Source organism: Schistosoma haematobium, chromosome 4 (assembly GCF_000699445.3).
Source record: "Schistosoma haematobium chromosome 4, whole genome shotgun sequence".
Lineage (NCBI taxonomy): Eukaryota > Metazoa > Platyhelminthes > Trematoda > Strigeidida > Schistosomatidae > Schistosoma > Schistosoma haematobium.
This window is the reverse complement of record NC_067199.1, coordinates 3,184,367-3,207,164: the sequence shown is the minus strand read 5'-3', so window position 1 is coordinate 3,207,164 and position 22,798 is coordinate 3,184,367. Positions and strand designations below refer to the sequence as shown.

The window sequence follows — 22,798 nt, the reverse complement described above, 5'->3', positions numbered from 1 at the left end:
ATAGAAGAGTTGTCGTATTGTTCATTTTCTGTATGCCTAAATTGTAAAGTAAATTAAAGAGATAAGTGATGAGATTGCTCATTGAAAAGTTTATTGAATTGATCAATTATTCTATTAGAAATTAGTAAGATACCCTGTTGTCACTTTAATTCTGATGTTCGACGTTCGACCAGTATGGAGCAGTCTAACATCTTTATTGATTCTATTTCCTCTTAATCTGATCAGTGGAGTCCAGAGGACACCAATACCAGCTTCCATTATACGAATCATTTATTTCAAACATACTGGGTTGATATATCAGCCAAACAGACCATATCACACCGTAAAATAAGAAATAACATTTGTACGACGTGGATCTAAAAAGCGGCTGTAAGAGTGGCAGACTGTAACTAATAAACTGAACATAACTGAAGAACTATAAATTGTATCATAATAATCTATAGATCAAAATGAAGCTTATAATAAGGGGAATATAGATATACATAATCTAGTTACTGAATAGTTATGCAATATTAGTCCATTAATAGTCCACAGAAATTGACCATCATTTAATCTTGTTAATTTGTCTGCATTCTGTACAAATCGTCTCAATATTATTATTCTGTCAGAAAGTTCTATCCATTGAACCTATCGACAAATCAACGTTAGATTACCATTGAAATGTTGGGAGAAGTGGACTGCTATTTCGTGCTAGCATGTAACTACTGATCAGTGCACGTTCAAAATCTCGCACACGGCACTCGGAACATAAGATCTTCGTTTACTGAAGAATACTTGACCTCTAGACCCCTGAGTTCTAATCCGATGGTTTTAACATGTAAATTCAACATTGATTGTTTCATGATTTCAATGAAATTCAACAATCTCCACAACTCTCTACTATAGATAAGATTTTATAATGACATATTTTATCTACTAGCGGAATACCAAACACGCGTTTCACCCAATTTCTAACTCGTTAGATAGAGACACTTAGATGTCAGTTTGAAAATCTAACCGCACAAATAACACGGTCGTTAAGACTAGTGAACATAGTGAATGATTTGAATATATATATGGAGAGAGAGAGGGAGAGAGAGAGAGAGACGAGATGCCAGAAAATGGGATAATATATCACTAGTATAATTATTTACAACATATACTATGCTTACTCTGCAAACATCATTCATATCAGGGCAGATCGCGTTTCCGTCAATTCGCCAAGTTTTTATTTTGGCTATACCAGAAATACATGGAAACGTTTCACCATCAACGACGATTTGAACAGTACGTGAACATTTGTACTGAAAAATATCAAAATCAATTTTGCAGAAAGCAGATTATCATATGAATATAATTCGATGGAAGTTTACCAAATTTAATCCATTAAGAATAATGCTGAGTAATGTAGACTGTTCACTCTATTGTATATATATATATATATATACGATCGAGAGGACGAAGTCAACGGCCTATGCTCCATTGGGAGTAACAGGCGTAAATAATTAAGTAAGTAAGTAAGTAATATTCTATAATCCACTTGATCTGTCTATATGCTTGTTCAGTATCGATCTTTGACATGACTCAAATCGAACGACTTATAGAGTCAAGAATTCAATGCATCTAATCATTTTAGATTTGAAGCTATTCTGATGAGAACGAATGTATCCAGCATTCATGTTAATGTCTATATAACTAATGAATTGTTTAGTGAAATAGTGACTATTACTTATAACCACCATCACTAATTTCTAGATTGTAAGGATTTGGAGAGAATCTACATAACAGAAGAATTTATATTATATCGTTTTGATACTTAATCTCAGATTACCAAAACAATATAAAACTCCTATTCAAGAAATGCTTGGTTGGATGAATTCAGAGAACTTTTTAATACAGGCAAACTACAACTAGTGTTTTCCATATGCTCAATAATCACTCCGACATTGAAAGATAAATTGCCTAGGTTAACCACTTCTTTCTGTATCTATCAATTCAACTGCTCCTGTGGAGTAAGTTATATTGACAGATGTTCTAGGAATTTGTATATTCGGGCACATTCCAGTGTGATTAAGCCAAGGTGTAGTTAAAACAGTTAACAGCTTCATTTTAGCTCATTTCATTCAAACAGGACATACAGCCAACATGAAGCAATCATTCACTATCATATATTGTGTTAACAGCAGTCTACCTAATTCCGTCACATTGAGAATCTTGCAGAAGGCTGAAGTAATGGCTATTCGAATCAAAAAGCCGGAATTTTGTATCCAAAAAAATATGTTCAACTGCTCCTTTTACCCTGGTCAACTAGTTAATAATCAATTTTATAATATGGTGATGTAATGTGACTAATGTCCATTTTTATAGCAATTAGTTCATCTTATAAATTTTGATAGAACAATGAGAAGACGCAGTTGATCTGATGAAAATGTGACGTATTTGCGCTATACATTTCGAACTATCTGTTCATACATGGGTAATAGAATGACTTAAGGATTACCACGGTAAATTCATGGTTACGACAAATTGTGTTTGTAAACATATGGGGGGGGGGTAAATTTACGAATAGCCAAGACTTCAACAAACTTCAGATTTCGTCCTTGACAATTTCTATACAACGTTTTAAAAGCTGTAATAATGTGAATTTTGTGCCTCATTTCAATTATATGTTTCACTATCGATGAACATGGTTTTCTAGCTTCCACCTTGATCGGATAATTTGACACTAATTGGTTTTGAAGTCATCTAGGCACATGTTGAATGATTGCATTGTTCGAATACTCCCCCTATGTATACATCCACACAAATATGTAAAATGTAAATGCATTGGGATGTGACGTAATCATTTGTGCATTGTTTAGGTCTGTAGCGTTAACAGCACTGAACAAGTCCACCAGTAGTTGACATGCAGCTGGTGTAAGTCTCTCCTGAAGACGACGTATTTGTGTCTCCCAACCGATAATCATTTTGTTACGACAATCACATGAGTATTTCTGGACTCGCGCTTTCATTCAGCATCCAATGCGAAGAAGTATACTAAATATAGATCTCAATACAGGTGTTTTTCTATTCAGCGTATACAGCCTCAGAATTCAATGAGATGTCTCAGCAAAGTTTGTATTACTTTGTTTCAGAAGCGTTGCTGCAGATCTAATAGCATTTGACCGGACGCTTTCCATAAGATTGGTAAACGAAATGCATAATATTGAATGCTGCTGTCCCAACTGTTTCAAATTCATTCCACATTAACCTGTGCATCCAAGAATTACTGTCGTACCCCCAGGAAGTGCACTCGTGATTGTGATGAACTTTAACACGAACAACAGTCCAGTAGCCTTCAATAAACTTACAAAAATAAAGGCCGGACATTGAGTATTCATGGAAGTCCTTTCACAAGTTCTCAGCTTGTACTTCATAATTTACTATGGTCCATAATTTGAAGAAAATATGCTCTGTCGACAAATATTGACATTTTACATCAATTTTAAGAAATAAATGACCAATTATAACGAATTTAATTGGATGAAACAGAATGAAAAATCTTGGAAAATCGGATGGAAACATTTTTCATAAAGGATGAAAAAAAATACAAAAACGGCAGTGCGTTTAATGATATTCGGATCACTTGACACTAAGTGGTTTTGAAGTCATCTAGCATCTAGTCATCATGAGCACATACATGAAATCAATAATACAGTGCTACTGTTGAAGACGTTCGCCATGGATATCCAGTTAATTTTAATCAATTTTTTAAAACTAATTAGTAATTCTAATCATGTTCATAAATAGATGCCCCGAATACCCCGGTACGACCGAGAGTGGGGACAGTCCGCTCTCCCTCTCGAAATGCTCTCACATGGCCACGCGTATATAGCCTCTGCCAGGAAAGTCCTACTCACTGCCTTCTCGTGGCGTAGGTGTTGAGAGAGGACACAACCGAATGTCCGGCGCTTTAACCGGGTTAGTGGACATGGAGAGTCCACCTAGGGGAGTTGGAAGACCCTGGTTTCAAACCTATGTTGCGTATGGGCTCCAGTATCCTGAGGGAACAAATGGCGTAGGAACCAAACGTTGGTCACCGGCTACCATGGGACTGCATCTCCTTACGATGTTCCACTGCCTTGTGGATCAGACCTTTAGGTCGAAGGCTCCTGGTGTGTACCCATAAGAAAACCACTTGTTTCGGTTTGGGCACCCGGGTAGTATCCCGTCCCTCACACAAATCAAATGAGATTTATGGGGCGCATATGTATTTGGTGCCTCCTTGTACCAATATTTATGTGTCCAGATCAATAAATATCATGAATAGATGGGATAGGAAGATAATCTCTGAAGAAATTCCTATAATATGCAAAACACAATTAATATGAATGAGTAGAATATTCATTTCAATGAATTTCATATCAGATACTTCACAATTATCGCATATCCCAATTAATTATCCATTAAATTGGTCAGGTTGACGGAAGAGTACATCATTTAAAATTGTAATAGGTGAATTAAGGATTGTTTGGGTGACTAATATGAAGTTGTTAACTTGAATCAGTTTATAAGTGAAATGAAATTGTGAGATAAATAATGATCAGAATAAATATGGTCAACATAAGGTGTGTGTGTGTGAGGGGGAGAGAGAGAATAATCTAATTACAAATCACTTGGTGTTGTTTTACTTGTATCTCCCTATTATCGTTAAGGACTGCAATTGATCATCAATCTCTTACTGGCATATATGCATCCTGTGTAGACTGCTATGATATTGTTTTAAGTCACAAGCGCTTTAAGTGAAGATAGATAGTGGCTGACAATGGAATCCAAGACGCGTGTTTTGTCCAATTTAGAACTCGTCAGCTAGGCACATGTTCAGTGACCCTTGATTACATTGTTCGATTACTCCTCTACACAAACATGTGAATTTTTTTAAATAAAATAGGATGTGACATAATCATTTGTGCATTGCCTAAGTCTATTTGGAATCATCAGCTAAAATTTTTCAATCACAACCAATTGAGCAGTATAATAGGTTTTCAGTGATGACTGCTTTCAATCTCTGTCTTAAAACTATAATAATGAATTCACCTCTATATGATAGATGGATATAAAATTTTCTTCTTTGGAACTAACTTTTGCACATATTAATAGACTTTAATGGATAACCATCTGCTATTAATTTTAACACATAGATACTGTTACAAGGAGGTAACAGCTAATGAAGACTGACTGAATGTATTGCTTATACTGTAAAACAAATCAAAGAGTGAAGTAAGCAATGAGGTTGTCCACTTCATTATAATCTATACGTTTCTTACTGATGATTCTAAAACTGTATTATTGTGTATCATTTCATCTTAGTCATAGAATGTAATTCATAAAATTAATTTGGATTTTAGTGGAATCTTTATGGAATTATAGATTATAGTTGTGTTTTTTTTTAAAAATTACGTCATGACAAGTTGCTTTAACTCGAGGATCTTGTGTTAATTTTCCATTCATTTCAGCTCTCCAAGCTCCCATGTGTGGAATGCATATCGATCTATTCCCAAAAGCTTGACCAAACATATTTCCTCTTTGTGCTAACATAAACACAAAACAAACAAAATAAATGATCATTATTATTATTAACAATTTCAATTGAGTGTAATGTATCAGAAAGAGTTTTGTAGATAATATGGTAATTTTAATAGTTGAAATTATGAGTTAACTGAAGCTAAACCACTATAGGAAACCTGGAAGTATCGGACTTCTCAGCAGTATGCATTCATGATCCCGCCTAGCGAGATTTCAACCCACGACCTATCAGTCTCGCGCAAGAAAGCTTAACCTCTAGACCATTGAGCTAGGTGGCATCCAACGGTATTATTGACTAACTTCAACTAATTCACGAAATTGAGCCGCCGTCTACCATTGTCTTCAATGAGTTTTTACCTCACAACAGACCCGGTTGAACTCCACTGATCGTGCTTCTCACTAGAACTTTAGGACATGTAATACATGTTCAAGAAATCATATCAACACATTACGTAATCTTACAAATATAATGTGTTAGAAGAGATTAATATCTATTGTCTGTTTCCTTATGTTTAGGGATTTCTATTTCCTATAAACAGGATTATTTGTGAATAATGAACGAATGTATGATCATTGAAACTAAACGTGGTCTAAAATTGTACTCCATCGTAATTAATGACTAGTAAATTCGATTCAGACCAACCAACGAAAACATCAGATATTAATTTCGTAAAAATTTCCGTTAGGTATCACAGTCCTTAGACTTTGAAATGTAGATGAATTTTGAAATTCATTTATTGTAAAGAAGGTATTCATGTTTTATCAATGATTATATTCCTGCATATGTTTGTTAAAACTGCCCCTACATAACTGTGAAGAGACCAAGAAAGAACATGAACATTCAATAATTCAATTGACGCACACTGTTCATAGAATCCACTCAAAATGCCGATAGAGTTACTAGCAGCCAGAAGATTCGGTAAAGGCGAGGGTGGGGAGTAGGTTAACTACCTCATCTCATAAAAAAGGACATAGCCAATAAATGCTAGTAAGTCTTGCAGGATCCAATCAAATGTATCAAAACTTTATTGTCTAAAAATATCCAAGGCATCTGAAACTCTAGCTATCCCTGATATTAAACCCAAACTTGAGTGGTAAAGTATTATGTCTTATACTTTTCGTTATCGTGACAACAAACTATTATTATTGTTGATGTCATTGTTATTATCGTAACTATTTCAGTTCATCGATTTTGAAAATGTTCCCTTTCGTTTTATTTATTTGTCATACAGCCTTTATTTAACTTATAACCGTTTCTTATGTAATTCGCTTAAATCAAACCAACAGTTTTAATTATGAAGACGAAAATATTTCAGTTGTGGTGTGTACTACTGATATCAACAGATAGAGATATTATGTATCATCAATCGAAAGTGGAATATCTGGTACCAAAAGGTTGATGAAATAGAAAAAACAGAACAAGACACAGAGAGTAATTGTTATGGAAATGAAGGGACAACAAAGTCTGAGACAGTTGTTGGGTATTGTGCAATTAAAGCATTTATTGTATGGTTCTCAGACTTTAATAAGATGTTCTGAATTGTTGTACTAAATTACATTTTGTTGTCCCAGCCTGTATTCTCTTTCACTATATATTTTTATATTAGTTTAAAGTATGTAATATGTGATAGCCTCAGCAGCAGTAGGTCTCAATATACACAAAGGGAAAAGCAGGATTCTCCGATACAACACAGAATGCACCAATCCAATCACAATTGACGGAGAAGATTTGGAAGATGTAAAAACCTTAACGTATTTGGGCAGCATCATTGATGAACAGGGTGGATCTGATGCAGATGTGAAGGCGCGGATCGGCAAAGCAAGAGCAGCATATTTACAACCGAGGAACATCTGGAACACAAAGCAAATGTCAACCAACACCAAGGTCAGGATTTTCAATACAAATGTCAAGACAGTCCTACTGTATGGGGCAGAAACCTGGAGAACTACGAAAGCCATCATCCAGAAAATACAGGTGTTTATTAACAATTGTCTACGCAAAATACTTCAGATCCATTGGCCGGACACTATTAGCAACAACGTACTGTGGGAGAGAACAAACCAGATCCCAGCGGAGGAAGAAATCAGGAAGAAGCGCTGGAAGTGGATAGGGCACACATTGAGGAAAGTACCCAACTGCGTCACAAGACAAGCCCTCACATGGAATCCTCAAGGCCAAAGGAAAAGAGGAAGACCAAAGAACACATTACGCCGAGAAATGGAGATAGACATGAAAAAATGAACAAGAATTGGATGGAACTAGAAAAGAAGGCCCAGGACAGAGTGGGTTGGAGAATGCTGGTCAGCGGCCTATGCTCCATTGGAAGTAAAAGGCGTAAGTAAGTAAGTAATGTAATATGTGATACTTATATCGACATAAATAGTATATAACGCTAGTCAAGAATATAATGTCTGGCAGCAGAAAGTCAAGAAGATCAAGGAGGAAAGAACGGACAAACAAGGCAGTTGCTATCGAAATGCAGGAACAATGAATTATGAAACCTTTGATTGATATTTGCAGAAGCAACAACCAATTCTGAAACACTTGATTGACATTTTGCAAATGAAGTAAGTACTGTATGATCCTCAGATTTTACTAAGATGTACTGTAATTTTGGGTTCAAATATATTCCATTATCCCCACTTGTGTTCTCAATAATAACAAGTACAGTTAAAATATCATATATCATTTTCCCTATATCAACCATTATATGGTTGTTAGCTTACATATACTTCATGAACGACATACATTGATTTGAATTTTATTAGATCTGTTGGAATGACCTGAATAGTTTTGAAAACTAATAACAAACAGTTAAGACTTAACTAGATGCCTAGAACGTGTGTTACGTATGCCCACCCACCGACTGCCACGACCGGCGATGTTCTATGGTGTAGAAATAGGTTGGAAGAAAGCTAGGGTCGGCCAGACCAAAATATGGCACAAATTCAACAAGTCAATGACAAGTGGAATGAACCATGTTAGTAGGTGTAGACTACCTGGTTCCGGGAATCCGCTAGACGATAACAACCGATGGTTAGAGACCTTGAATGATATGGCTCAAAATCGTTTGCCATAGTTCAGGTCCATCCACACTTTGTGTTCTCTCAAATTCTAATCTTCTGAATTATTCATGTCCCCGTTTTTCTTCTCTTTCCAAATTTATTTCACTGAATTATACTCCTTCAATAACATCATCAAATTCTAATCTTTCCGATTACTGCTTATACATTTACTAGCTCTATTACTATGGGATTTGAATCCACAATTGTATCACTGTGCTAATGTGGTATACCAACTTGAACTGATGTACATACGTACGAAGTTCTACCTTGTGACTTATTGACTGACTGAGTTAAGGCTCATGTATTTTAATATACAACTATTGTAAATATTTGCGAACTTACCGAATGGAATATTTAAACGATGATCACAGTAGGTCATAAAAGGTTCTTTGAAAAACGTCTCCATTGGCTGTATTTAAAGAAGAATCATTGTAAACCAAATAAATGACTGTACAAAATTACTAAGTGGATTATTTACTTAAAACTAATTGAAATTAACATTTTGAGTATACGAAGATCATCTATGCGGAATATATATCATAATTCATAAGAACATGGGAAGGAAGGCTCAGGAGGGAGGGAGTTAGAGAATGCTGGTCGGCTCCATTGAGAGAAACATGCGTAAGTAATTAAGTAAGTTCATAAGAACAATTGTTCATGAGATAAATGATGAATTATCTATTGATATGAATAGAGAAACAAGAAGCTATGATAAACTATGGAAGCTACTTTTTGGGCACGTTATTTCATTTCATTCAAATCTTGTAAAACAGTAACATTTATTTTTATCAATAGTCTATTCTACACATCATAAGCTTTCGTTCGATGTATGATTCAATGCCATAGCCTCCTCGGTTCCAAAGCTATTGTAATTTAAACATAATATTTTGTACACTACTTTCTACTCTAATCTCCAGTTTTCAACATAATTGTAGTTTCCTAATTATTGTAGGTTGTGGTCAGGTTAGTCATCTATCTTTTACACTAATCCATGAATCGTGATCCAGATCGGAATTGGGAATAAATCGAGTAGTGTTCCAGTTGACTAGTCTTCTTTCTCTCTCTCTCTTTCTCTCTCGTGCTTGTCAGCCAATCAGGTGATAGAATAGTTCTCGTCGCTCTCCACCCCAAGCAGTTAGTCTCACTTCGAACTCATGCATACTAGCATCGTAATGATTTTAATGTCTCGTGATGACTATTCCAAGTCTATTTATCCACGTTTGTTTGACCTTCTATTTCCAACGTTTAACTATTTATACGACTACTAGCAGTACACCAGCCTTCCTACTATCAACATGTATTTCTTACCTCGTATGTGTGGTGACTTATTCTATTTCACTGTGATTATTGACCCATATTGCCTCGATTGGTTTAACATTTTCGTATAAATATTCATGTACGTTAGAGTAAAGCCTGATGACGATCTAATACCTTCTTGTTTAATCATTTATTTGTCTACTTATTTATTTGAACACATAAATATTGGTAAAAAGGGGGCACCGAATACATATTCGCCACAAAAGTCACTTGATTTGTGAGTGGGCTGTGATACTGCCCGGTTGTCCAGATCGAAACAGGTTGTTTTTCTTAGTGGGATACACCCTTCGTTGAAATATGGGTGTCGAGTTAGTGATAAATTATGATTAGATAAGTGATTTGTAAAGATTGTAGTAACTTGAATAGTTAAACTCATGAGTCGATATATACTAGACTACCATTGAAAACCTGGGATCATTGGACAGCCGTTTCGTACTAGTATGTGAATCTTCAGTAGTGTGGGTCCGCGATTCAAACCCAGGACGTTCAGTCTCGCACGAATATGATTACCCTCCAGATCACTGAGCCGGTATCCAACAATCTTAATCTCTAACTTCCATCAACCCATGAATGGTTGCTCAACTATTATTATGTTTACAAAAATCTCAGAATTCAGATTTTGAAAATTCAGTGTTTCGCTTAACAATTTAGTCCAAGCATTTTGAAGCAAATTTTTACAAACATAACACTTTTCAATGGTTGAGGTCATAAGCAAATTGAAGCTAGACCACAATCGGAAACCTGGAGGCACTGGACGGCCGGTTTGTCTTATTTCAGGACTCCTCAGCAGTGAGCATTCACGACCCCGCCTCAAGAGATTCCAAAATTTTACGTAAATAAATGATTGTCATGAGTTTATCTTGCCATTTAAAGTAATAAATGAAACGAAGATGGATAGATATTTACACTCAACCTATATAGAACATGATTTTCGAACAATTAAGTAAAGCATATTTGATTAGAACTAAACAATAAAAAAATACTAACCTGAACAGTGGGGCATCTATCTGTCAATGTACTGGTACCTCCAACATTAGGATTACCTTTGAAATATTGCTCTTCTGGTGGTAATAAATTCTTATATTTTCCCATAGCACAAATCCCAAAAGCCTTCTTATGATAGCACGTTAAAGAACCCGTTTCATCACAGTAAGGTTCTATGCTTTTCCCTCTGAAATGAAATGGACATTGTAACCACTTAAAACCTATTTAATATATAAACTGAGATTACTGGTAACAAGGTCATGATTTTAAGAATATTAATATTATCAATAACTCTGCCTGCAGCCCCTCTGGGGCTACTGCTGGTCCCAAGCCCGGATAAAGGAGGATGGTTGGGCATTGGGTTAGCGACCCCATCCCATAGAAAACTAACTCGCTAAACAAACGCTAACCAGAAAAAATATTATCAATACTATTACTACTAATACTACTGCTAATGACAATAATAGAAAACTTAGCGGTAAGTTTTAATCATGAGTAATATATTGAAATAATTGAATAAATCTTACGCTTGCTTCATTCGTGCCATATATGCATAACAGCTTCCCATGATGAAGTTACAACCTAAATCCTTTCCATAATGCCATTCTGAAGCAACTGAATAATCGACATCCCACCAGCTTCATTCAAATCAAAACAATATATTCAATAAATAAATGAAATGAAATGAAATAAAATGGCAAGACTATAATTTATGGATGAAGCAATCAGATTCAAGATAACAGGTCATAGATTTTGGCGCGAATTTCACACGTCCATTTGGATAAATAGAGTTTTGGCATAATAACTAATGATGGAAACCATAAATCTAATTCCTAACGCTAACCACCAACTGTCAATCATAATTGTAATTCCTCACACTGGTTTATAAACCTCATTTGATCTTAGTTATAAGGTGAACACTGTCAAGGTCAGTTTAGCATCACTCAGAGGTTGTTCATCAATTGTAATCTCATCTAAATCTGCCTTCTCGGATGGTGATTAGAAATTGAGCTAATTTAACTGTCTGAACAAATAAGTGGTAAGAATTGTTAAGTTGATACATCTTATGCCATATTAGCATAAAACAAATTTGCGAAATGATTCAAAATACACAATAAATTATCAGTATAGGGTTGTGGAGACCAATAAGTTTTTGATCGAGATCATAAACCGATTGATATTAGATCACCATTGAAAACCTGAAAGTGTTGGACGGCTGTTTCGTCCCATTGTGGGACTCCAGAACAGTGCGCATTCACGATCTCGTTCTCGCGCGCAAATGCTTAACCTGTAGACTACTAAGCTGGACGGCATCCAACAGTGTTAATGTCTAACGCCAAACAATCCACGAAATTGTGTGACCATCTACCATTGTAATGAGGTAGATACCTGTCTCTACCTGACACGGATTAGCTCCACAATAAATATACTCAAGATTCTCGATTGAAACATTTACGATACATTTAATTGTATTAATTTACCCTGAATCTGTGAAGAATGCTAACGTTAATGCTGAAAGTACACTTTTCACTCCTGTCTCACCAGCCATTGTTTCATCCTGTAATAAACATAAACAAAGTGAACAGAATTAGTCATTCGAATTACATCACCAGATCGTGCACGTTTCTAAGTTCCCGTACATTTTAAATATTCATTCAAACAACCTGACTTCCCAACAAACAGCCAAATTTAATCATCATATCATGTTGTTTACTTAATAATTAAAGAGTCTTTAGTATAGGTCGAATTCCATGAATTAGTTCACGATGTAATCCTTAATCTAAATAACCTGACATCTCATGTTTTATGTTTCGATAATTGACGATTGAGAGCATTCGACAAGAAGATCTAGACTTGAGTTTCATGCTAATTGACACTTATCAGCAAGGTGTAACACCAACTCAGATCCCAGAAAGATAACATTTTAATCACAATTATGTATGTCATTCCATCTTACAAGTACCGACTATCAGGAAACATCAATCTTGGATTGTTATCTAGTCTTTTTGTTCATATTACCACATCTTCGGACTTTCCATTGTGATACGTTAAATCAAATAACAGTACAATATAGGCTACAGACTGATAGATCCTGGGTTCGAATCTCGTAAGGCGGGATCGTGGATGTGCACTGTTGAGGAGTCTCACAATAGGACGAAACGGCTGTCCACTTCTTCCACGTTTTCTATAATGGTCTAGCTTCAAGTGAATCACGATCTCAACTATTAAAGTTACTTCACAGTAAATCAGACGAGTGGTACTACTGAAACATTATAACAGAAGGACCAAGAGACGATTACAAAATGATCTTTTGCTACAGATCAATAATTGCTTTACTTACACCAACTGTTCGTTTATCAAAATGTGAACCAGCTGTTCCTTCTCCTCCTTCATTCTCTATATCGATCCCATCCAGGTTAGGGCAGTTATAATGTTTGCGTCCTACCGCCTAAATGAGAATAAATAATTTTTTGATTGAAAATAATTTCTTATCAAATCAAATTATACGTATTAAGTGAAAGAAAATTTTCATTCGAAAACATTCATAGTTAGGTATATAGGGTTGAATATAGGAGTTGGTAAAAACGGCAGGGTGTATGTACATTGGCAAATGGAATATTTCGGAATAGCATAACGACAAAAGAAATATCTAGATCAAAGAATGAAACTGAAAGTGCTAATATCTGTTATTAAGTCATCTGATGTTTTCTATACACTTTATGTGAATATAAGTTAGAAGTAGTATGGCTTAATTTATAAAATTGTTACTTATTCGATAATTAATTCTTATAATACTTCAAATCTTTGAATATATTTGTCAATCTAGAATGTTTCAGTTCATTCTTAAGCATTGTGAACACTCCTAGATTCTAGATTGAACAACAGCCTACTGTGGGAGAGAACAAACTAAATTCCAACTGAAGAGGAAATTACGAAAAGACGACGGAAATCGATAGAACCTATATTACGGAAATCATCAAACTGCATCACGAAACAAGCGCTAAATTCGAATCCTGAAGAGAAGCCGAAAATAGGACTACCAAAGAACACATGACGTCTACAAATGGAAGTAGATATGAAAAGGATAAATAAGAACTGGAAAGATCTGGAAAGATTTGTCCAGGACAGGATTGGATGGAGAATGCTGGTGGGAGGCCTATGCTCCTCCATGAGGAGTAACAGGCGTGTGTAAGTAAGTAAGTAATTAATTAGTTTATGAGTAACGAATACACATTTCGATTGCACTGAGTGTTAACTTGACACTAAAACATACCAGTAATGTCGGTGTAACAAATGATGAGAAAGTTTTTATAAAAGATCCAGCCGCTGTAAGCCAGGGACGAGCAATTCGTCTAACAGTAATCTCACTGAAATGGAACACAAAACGTTTATTTAGAAAATGTAATATGAAGACATGATTGAATATAAGTTGCGTAGAAATAATATTTACGTGTATTTTATCATTTGGGGGGGCTGGGGTGTAAATTGTCTTTTCTTTTTACTGTTTATCTAATTAATTCATCATTGAAGGAGGGGGGTTGAGCATGAAGTTAGTGACTAACTCGCTAAAAACACGCTAACCAGCTGATCGTTTAGTTGTCGCCTATTGAGAAATATGTTTATGTAAACGTCGTGAGTGAACTAACTTTCAAATTATATTAAGATCATTAATAAGTTCAAAGTTATCAACGTATAGACCATAATAACCTTATTACTTCCTCTTGAACTTTGCTTATCAAAATGATCACGTCTAATCGATATGTTCGATAAGGAACTTCTATCAATCACTGCGTTTTTCTCAATATAATCGAACTTCTCTACTTCCAAGATGTGTATCTCGTCGTCATAATAACATAACGATTGTATATTCACTAACTAACTTCAAATAGAGGAACTATAATATTTATATTCGAGACTTGATATTAGTACTCGGTACCTTATAATATTTTCCGATTTAACTGAGTTTAATTCCTTTAAACTTATTTCACTCATCTCTTCAATTAAAACATCTTTCTTAAGTAGGGGAAAATACATGGATCTGTAGTGGTAAAAATATATATCCTAAAATTTTTCGATTCATATTAATCTCTATAGGACCCTTACTCATCTTGTTGTGCTAATGAGGTATGACAACTTGGACCGCTGTTTATATGTGCCTTGTCCTACGTTGTGGCCGATTGACTGACTTACTCGGAACAGTTCTTAGTGTTTCAACTAATGAATTTTTCGAATCAAGAATCGTTTGCAGATTTAGGTGATAAAATGTGAACAACCAGTTGATTTGTGGACTATACTTATCGTTTAATAGAAAATGTCATCTAATAGTTGAGTGAAGCAAAGTTTGGTTCACTTGATTATTATAAATAACATACTAGAAGACACTAGAAACTGATAAAGAACTTTGAAAAGAGTTAGGATAAAACTAGAATCACAAAACAATAAGTCACCTTGGATCATACTGCCTTTGAGGATTCAATGGTGGTTTACCTGTTCTGGGATCTCTTGGTGTTAATGGTCTGCCGTCTCGATCACGCATCAAAGCGTAATTCGACTTAGAGAATCCCTAAAATGTTCAATAGTTTAATTTCAGTAAAATTATAATAAATGTAAGAATAGGAGGTTTAACATGGTGATCTTGCAAGTTCTATGTTACAAGTTATTATATAATGAACTGCCCAGGACAGACTGGGTTGGAGAATGCTGGTCGGTGGCCTTTGCTCCATTGGGAGTAACAGGAGTAAATGAGTAAGTAAGTTCAAAGAGCCTCATGATACTCATTAAAACAATTATGCGATTTACAAGAAAAATGACAATTAGTATTGAAATCATAGGCTGGTGAACGATATAATCAAAATTCTATTAAGACAGTGTACAGGATGCGACAAAGTAAATTACTTTATTCAAATAGTAATTTATTATTATTTGTGAAAACACATAAACATTAGTATAGGGAGGCACCAAATAGATATGTGCCACATAAATCTCATTTGATTTGTGTTAAGGCTGGGATACCACTCGGGTGCCGAAACCGAAACAGGTGGTTTTATTAAGAGGCGTTACCCGGTGCCTTTTACTTAAATGTCTGATCCATATGGCAGTGGAGCAACGTCGGGAGATGCAGTCTCTTAGTAGTCGGTGATCAACGATTAGTTCACACGCCATTCATCCTCTCAGGATCCTGGAATACATGTGCACTATTCGTTTGGAATCAGGGTCTTCCAACTATCCCATATGGACTCTCTATGTTCACCAACCCAGTTAATGCGCCGAACATCCGTTTTCCATACTCTCAATTTTGTAATCAACACCCCACCGTGAGAAGGCAGTGATTAGTACTTGCCTGGTAGTGGTTGTATGCACGGTTGTAGGCCATGTGATAGTATTTCGAGAGAGAGAGAGAGCTGACTCTCCTAACTGTCGGCTGTATCAGAGCACTTGGGGGCTATCAACTAGAAATGATCTAACATTTTCGAAATGAAATTTATTATTAACCTATTTTCGATATAATGTAAGTTTAACAAAGCAGCTTTCGTTTAAATATAAACACTCACCAAAGCATGAGCCATTTCATGAATAGCTGTACCAAGCATCATAGTTCTTCCTGGTTCTTCTATTTCCATCTTTTCTGGACAGAAGTTGATCATTCCCATAATTGGTCTGAAGTTAAAATACATATGGAACTTAAATAAAATATGTTACCATAACATGTTGCTTATGTAGACAGATCTTGTTGTAGTACATTATTCTTATCAATTTGGTTCAATAATATTATGTTTCTTATCAAACAAGTTGACTAATTCCTCTTATCTTATGGATTTTCCACTGTGAATTTCAATGATCCGAACCCTATTTGTTAGCATATATATTCAGAATATTTTCAAATTAAATCAACTTATTGAGAATTTAAGTAAAGAAGAAAGGAATGGTTGTCATTGACGGTGCTAAAACCCTTCACTCTCATCGATTATGAGGACACATACAATAGTAAACTGTTCGCTCACTTTACAAATAAAAATTTAATGTCATCGTTTAAACGGGTTGATTGTTTTCTAATCTTATGATCCAATCAAATGAATAATTACTAACCTGTCAGTTGTAGGGTGCGTTTCACATGCACCAGCATAAGCCAATGTTCTACCTGATAAGCAACCATGTTCATTCACACTTGAGACAAAAACAACATATTGATTTGGTGCAAATCCTGGACCATCTCGATAAACTTCTCTGAGAGATCCAACACCAGATCCTACAGAGCATCCCTATTCATTAAAATGGAGAGAAAAAAATACTGGTTATTAAAACGTATATAAATATAAGTACACTGTTTCCTGCACTACTGTCTAGTGCTTCACTCAGTTAAACATAATACTATCACTACTTCAGGTAGTTCTGTTTCACAATTACAGTCCAAATATGATGTTACGTTTAGTTTCAGTATTAATTTTTCTCATGTTCGTGTTGATTCAACTTCTAGTTTCAATACAGACGTAGTCAGTTAACATCACAGTTTTGATGACTCCTTAACGACAATAAACAAATGGCAGGTGAAATGCCAGATAGTCACACCATTCAAAGTCACTAGATTACATTGTAGTTGATGAAAGAGCTTACGAAATGATAGTTGATGATCAATGGTAAAAGACATCAGCTCAATTAAATATTACAAACCACATAAACTCACTGAGCGATAATCTGAGGAAATCACTTACATCCAGGAATACATCATGTCATTATAGTTCAAGGTAACTATACTTCTCATAATGATAAACTTGGTGGATGGAACTGCAGTGTCAGTTGCTAAGCAAAGCCCACATAGCTTATTCTAGCTTCCGGATAAGCCAATTTGTTCATCCTTCTTGAGTCACATTTTGACCTTGTGAATTATTCACTTATCAACCTTGATTGTTTTTATGTAAGCGTATTTGTGTGCATTTCCTATCTTACTCATCACATGTCTGTAGCATATTTTTGTTAGAATATAAATATTGATCTACGCTTTACTAAAGTGAGTTGGCCCACTTACTTTTTCTAATCTGCTTTGCTCTTCCCTCTTTGTTTCGTCTCCCTGATTGCGTGTTCAAACCAATGAGTGCATGAAATGAACATATTCCAAATCGATTCTCGTATATGGCTTATTTAATTCTGTTATTGACTAACGCGGATTAGGTCGATAATTACACACGAGGATAGCTGACATTTCAACAGCAATCCTTCAATAATAATCATTTATACGATCTAATTGGTGTAAGATTCAGGTTCACTAAAATGATCAGCCCGTCAACAACATCATCCGATCTAATTGATGTCAAAATAACAGGTTACTGATTCATTCAAGGTGATAATTCAACATTTGTGTAATAAACTACTGTCAGAATCGAAAACCCCGACGATATTTGCAATTGTTCAGTACCGTTGTTATTTCTTAGTTCGGTAGGTTTATCAGTCTTTTTTATCGTGATTATATACACTCGTTATCTCAACTGTACAAAAGAACGACAATAAAATCAGCAGTGTGTTTATTCACTAGTGACTAGCTTCATGAAGGAATTCTCAGAGTTCTAGTGTGAAGCCGTTACCAGTGAAGCTAATCCGTGTCGGGTAGAGACAGGTATCTACCTCATTATCATAGAAGGTGGTCGCGCAATTTCCTGAATTAATTGAGGTTAAACATTAACACCATTGGATGCTGACTCAGTTATCTAGAGATTAAGCCATGCGTTTGAATCCCGCTTACGGGATCGTGAATGCCCATTGCTGAGCAATCCTACTGTCTTATTCTCAGTTTACTTTATATGACAAGGGTGTTTCAAGAAAGTGTATAATTTATTCAAAGATTTAATTCTAAACAATCTATGGATAAAACTTGATTAGTTTTATATCAAAATTGTAAAACATGATACCGTATATGTACTCATCAGTCATTAGATACTTATATCTCGATTACAAATACATCATTGTTATGACATTAACTTCATTATCTGATTTAGGTTACATAAAAATGATTGAAATCTTATTCTGATGCCTACTAATTGAAATATTTTTGACTAAAACTTACGGAGGCATATTCATCTGGAATTGGATGGTTGTAGCAAGTAGCTTTTGGTTTACATTGTGATTTACAAAATATTTTACCCGTTGTTAAATCTCGAAAGAATGATTGTTCAACACATCCTCTGAAAGAATAATATCAAATATACAATAGTTAAAAATCAATCAACATACTGAAATGGTTTATGGTGAGATGAGAAGAAATGAGAAGAAATGAGAAGAAAAACTCCATAGTAATCTTGTGGAGATCATTCCAAACTGATACGGAATATGGGAATTAGATTCTTGTTTGAAGTATTGATTATCATACAGTTTATTAGAATGAAATATGAACGAGGCATTTTGTATGAATAAATTGATAATCACTGTTTCATAATAATAAGATCATCTTAAATTATAAAAAACAAATGTGAAATTCCTCAAAATATCAATATGAGAAGGGGTTTTTGTGGACGTCCATTTAGTCGTATTATGGGACTCTTTAGAGGTGCGCATCCACGATCCCGACTTGTAAGATTCGAACACACTACCTTCCAGTGCTTCTAGGTTTTCTATGGTGGTCTAGCTTCAATTGATTCATGATCTGAACGATTAAAATTGCAAAATTTGTCCTTAAACACCCAGAATTGTACTCATAATTATATACTAACCTTTCTGCAAGCAGCTTTCTGTTTGGTGGTCTTCTTACACTCAATGCTCTCTCCCAGAATCGAAAAGCTACATCAATTACTTCCCTCTAATATAAAAAAAAACAAATTAAGTTATAATACTTTGAATGTTTTAATTAAGTAAAACTGATTTCTTATAAAGTTGAGCAATTCAAAGATTCCCGTATCCATCTTCACATGATGTAAGTAGAATAAATAACAACAGTTTTGTCCTTTCACAATATAGTTGGTGATAGAAAGTAGTCGACGATTTCCAGGAATAGATAGTTAGCTCTGAAAAAATACCTATTACCATTCAAATTATTCACTTTAATAGATGGATATTATAGTGAAATCATGCGTGTTAATACTTACGAAATTGATGAATCTTCTAAAAAACTTTGATTAAATTCAAATCAGTGCACAAATGTAATTGGTAAATTGTTCTAAAACTAATGTGAGTACACTTCATTGTGCTAATTCTGTTAAGCGTAGTGGTAAAATAAACAACCACAATACCAATAATGATGACAACATGTTATGAAACATCATATAACATCAATATGATGATACATCCAAGATATATATAGTCAACATAATCAATTTAGAAACAACTATGGAAACACTCTTAAAATTCCCATTACTATTTTATAGACTATTATTATGGTATTCATTCGTCCAACTATTTCCAGACATTTCTCCAACTATCTTAACATCAGTGTTCACACTGAAATATCCTGATAAGTCTACAATGAAAGTTGATTTCAAACACGATCAACGTTGTTCATCCTTGATTCAAATCCAATAATGAGAATACTACTAGCAAGAATTTATATGGTTAAACTAGGAGATTGATCGACATATTATTTAATGCATTAGCAACATATCCAAACAACGATGACACAAAAAGTGATTCACGTGGTTCATTCAACTAAATAATTGATAAATGAAAGAATAAGTAAACAACAGTAAACACTCTTACCTTGAAATCATGAAATAATCGGTGCCTTCGAATACTTTCTGCATATATCACAACAAACTTCAGTCCATTACCTCCATATTGACGTTTATCAATCGGTTCACCTAAGACACCGGTATTCTGAAGAGATATTCTCTTAAAATTAATCATACTTACCAGAGTGATGTTTGGCATAAGTTGACAAATATATTCATTTCTAACAAATGCCAGTAAGCAAATAAAGCATAGAAACACTAAGATATGTCTTAAAGAATATCTCATTCTCATTGAACACTTTGAAATCAATTGAATACTACTGGATGGATGTGATGAATTTCATGAATTCATCATCTTGTTTATATACCTAAATTAAATGTTCATTCATCAATGAATAACTGGTTAAACTAATATCGGTTTGAGATTATTTTTTTAATAAATATAACCTTTTAATATTTGAATGTGATCTGTCCTTTATTCAATTTATTATACAATTTTGGTACTTCTTTTTTTCGTTAAAAATAATGAAACTACTTTTAGGAAACTAATAGTAAGTAGTGTGTGTTTGTTGACCTATCCACACTATGAATCCATGAAATTTACATTTACAATTTGAGTTCAAAGAAAGAAAGAAAGAGAGAAAGAAGAAGAAAACAAAACATTCTAAGGGTTCATCACTCAGTTAGAACCAACAACCTACTACTGTTTTATTTATTTTTTGATTAATAGTAAATTTCTTAATCAAAATTCAGTTTTACATCCTCTTTGAAGCTTCAAAGCGAATCAAATTAGATGATTATTTTCCAATCAAATTAGATGAACAATCAGTAATACTGAATGAATGAATGAATGATAGTGATTATGAATGTATTTATCTGTATAAAATGGGATAATCTTATTGTTAAACCGATTCACTCTATTTGATCACATTAATCTTTTAGGGTTTATTCTTAACTCATTGATCGTTTGTAACTGTATAAACAGTCAACACGTTTCTGATTAACTTCCCAAGACTTCAATATTTTGTACATTTTATATGTGAAATAAGATTGATATAATTATTTTCACAGATTGAAATCATGAGTCAGTTGAAGCTAGACCACCATTGAAAACCTGGAAGCACTGGACGGCCGTTTCGTCCTAGTATGGGACTCCTCAGCAGTGCGCATCCACGATCTGTGAAAATCTCTAAAAAATCTCCACAAACCCCTTCTGATAATAATCATCTGCTCACTAGTGACTGACTTCAAGAGATACTCCTGGAGTTCTAGTGGGAAGCCGTTACCAGTGGAGTACAACCAGGTCTGTTGTGAGATATCAGCTCACTGAAGACAATGGTATATGGTGGCGCAACTTCGTGGATTGGTTGAAGTTAAACATTAACACCGTTGGATGCCGGCTCAGTGATCTAATGGTTAAGTGCTCGCGCGCGAAGCCAGCAGGTCCTGGGTTCGAGCCCCGCGTGGTGCGGGATCGTGGACGTGCACTGTTGAGGAGTCCCATACTAGGACGAAACGGCCGTCCAGTGCTTCCAGGTTTTCAATGGTGGTCTAGCTTCAACTGACTCATGAGTTCAATCTGTGAAAATTTCTAAAAAATCTCCACAAACCCCTTCTGATAATTATTTTCAACAAATAGAAAGGTTTCGGTATGGTGAAAGTATTCAAAATTATCATATCCTTTAATTAATTTAAGGCATCATATTCTACTGAAAACTATCTTGATATCATGTTGATCTACATATCTTGGTAGCATCGTTGAAGAGCACGGTCAATCTGATGCAGATGTGAAGGGCGGCCTGCTTGAGCATCTGGGCTACCTGTTCCTGGCGTCTAGATATTTCAACAAGTTATCTGTTTTTGTTTGTTTTAATTTATCATTATGTTTATTAATCGCATAACCTATTCTGCTGCGTTTCTGAAAAGTCTACAACCTTTCGTTGTCAAAGTTACAAAAAACTCAATAAGAGACAATGTGGTTGCTGGCAATATACAGCGAAAATAATGCACATTATTCAGATGTTCATTTACTGAACTGCTAACATCTAATTGGCGATCACTCAATATTTATCGCCAGGACCGATCAAGAAGAAAGAAACGGAAATTCGTTGAAATACTTTACGCTGAGAATTCTATATTCTACCAAAAATATAATACTGAATAAAGCTGATGATGATAATAATAATAATCGCCAAAGCAAGAGCAGCATATCTACAATTGCAGAACATCTGGAAACC

At 34.8% G+C, this 22,798-nt stretch overlaps 1 protein-coding gene across 1 annotated transcript; it reads right to left on the bottom strand.

The window, feature by feature from the left end:
- Nucleotides 1–21: 21 nt before the first annotated feature.
- MS3_00010872 (uncharacterized protein) lies at nucleotides 22–20,760 on the bottom strand (the record flags this gene model as incomplete). The annotated part of the gene is made up of 16 exons (XM_051219281.1): nucleotides 22–36; nucleotides 1,152–1,283; nucleotides 5,419–5,549; nucleotides 8,953–9,019; nucleotides 10,915–11,098; nucleotides 11,439–11,549; nucleotides 12,393–12,469; nucleotides 13,253–13,360; nucleotides 14,186–14,279; nucleotides 15,360–15,475; nucleotides 16,464–16,569; nucleotides 16,999–17,171; nucleotides 18,968–19,085; nucleotides 19,611–19,696; nucleotides 20,590–20,706; nucleotides 20,743–20,760. 16 exons carry the CDS (start codon nucleotides 20,758–20,760, stop codon nucleotides 22–24), a joined length of 1,653 nt encoding a protein of 550 aa, XP_051065979.1.
- Between the last annotated feature and the right edge of the window lie 2,038 nt (nucleotides 20,761–22,798).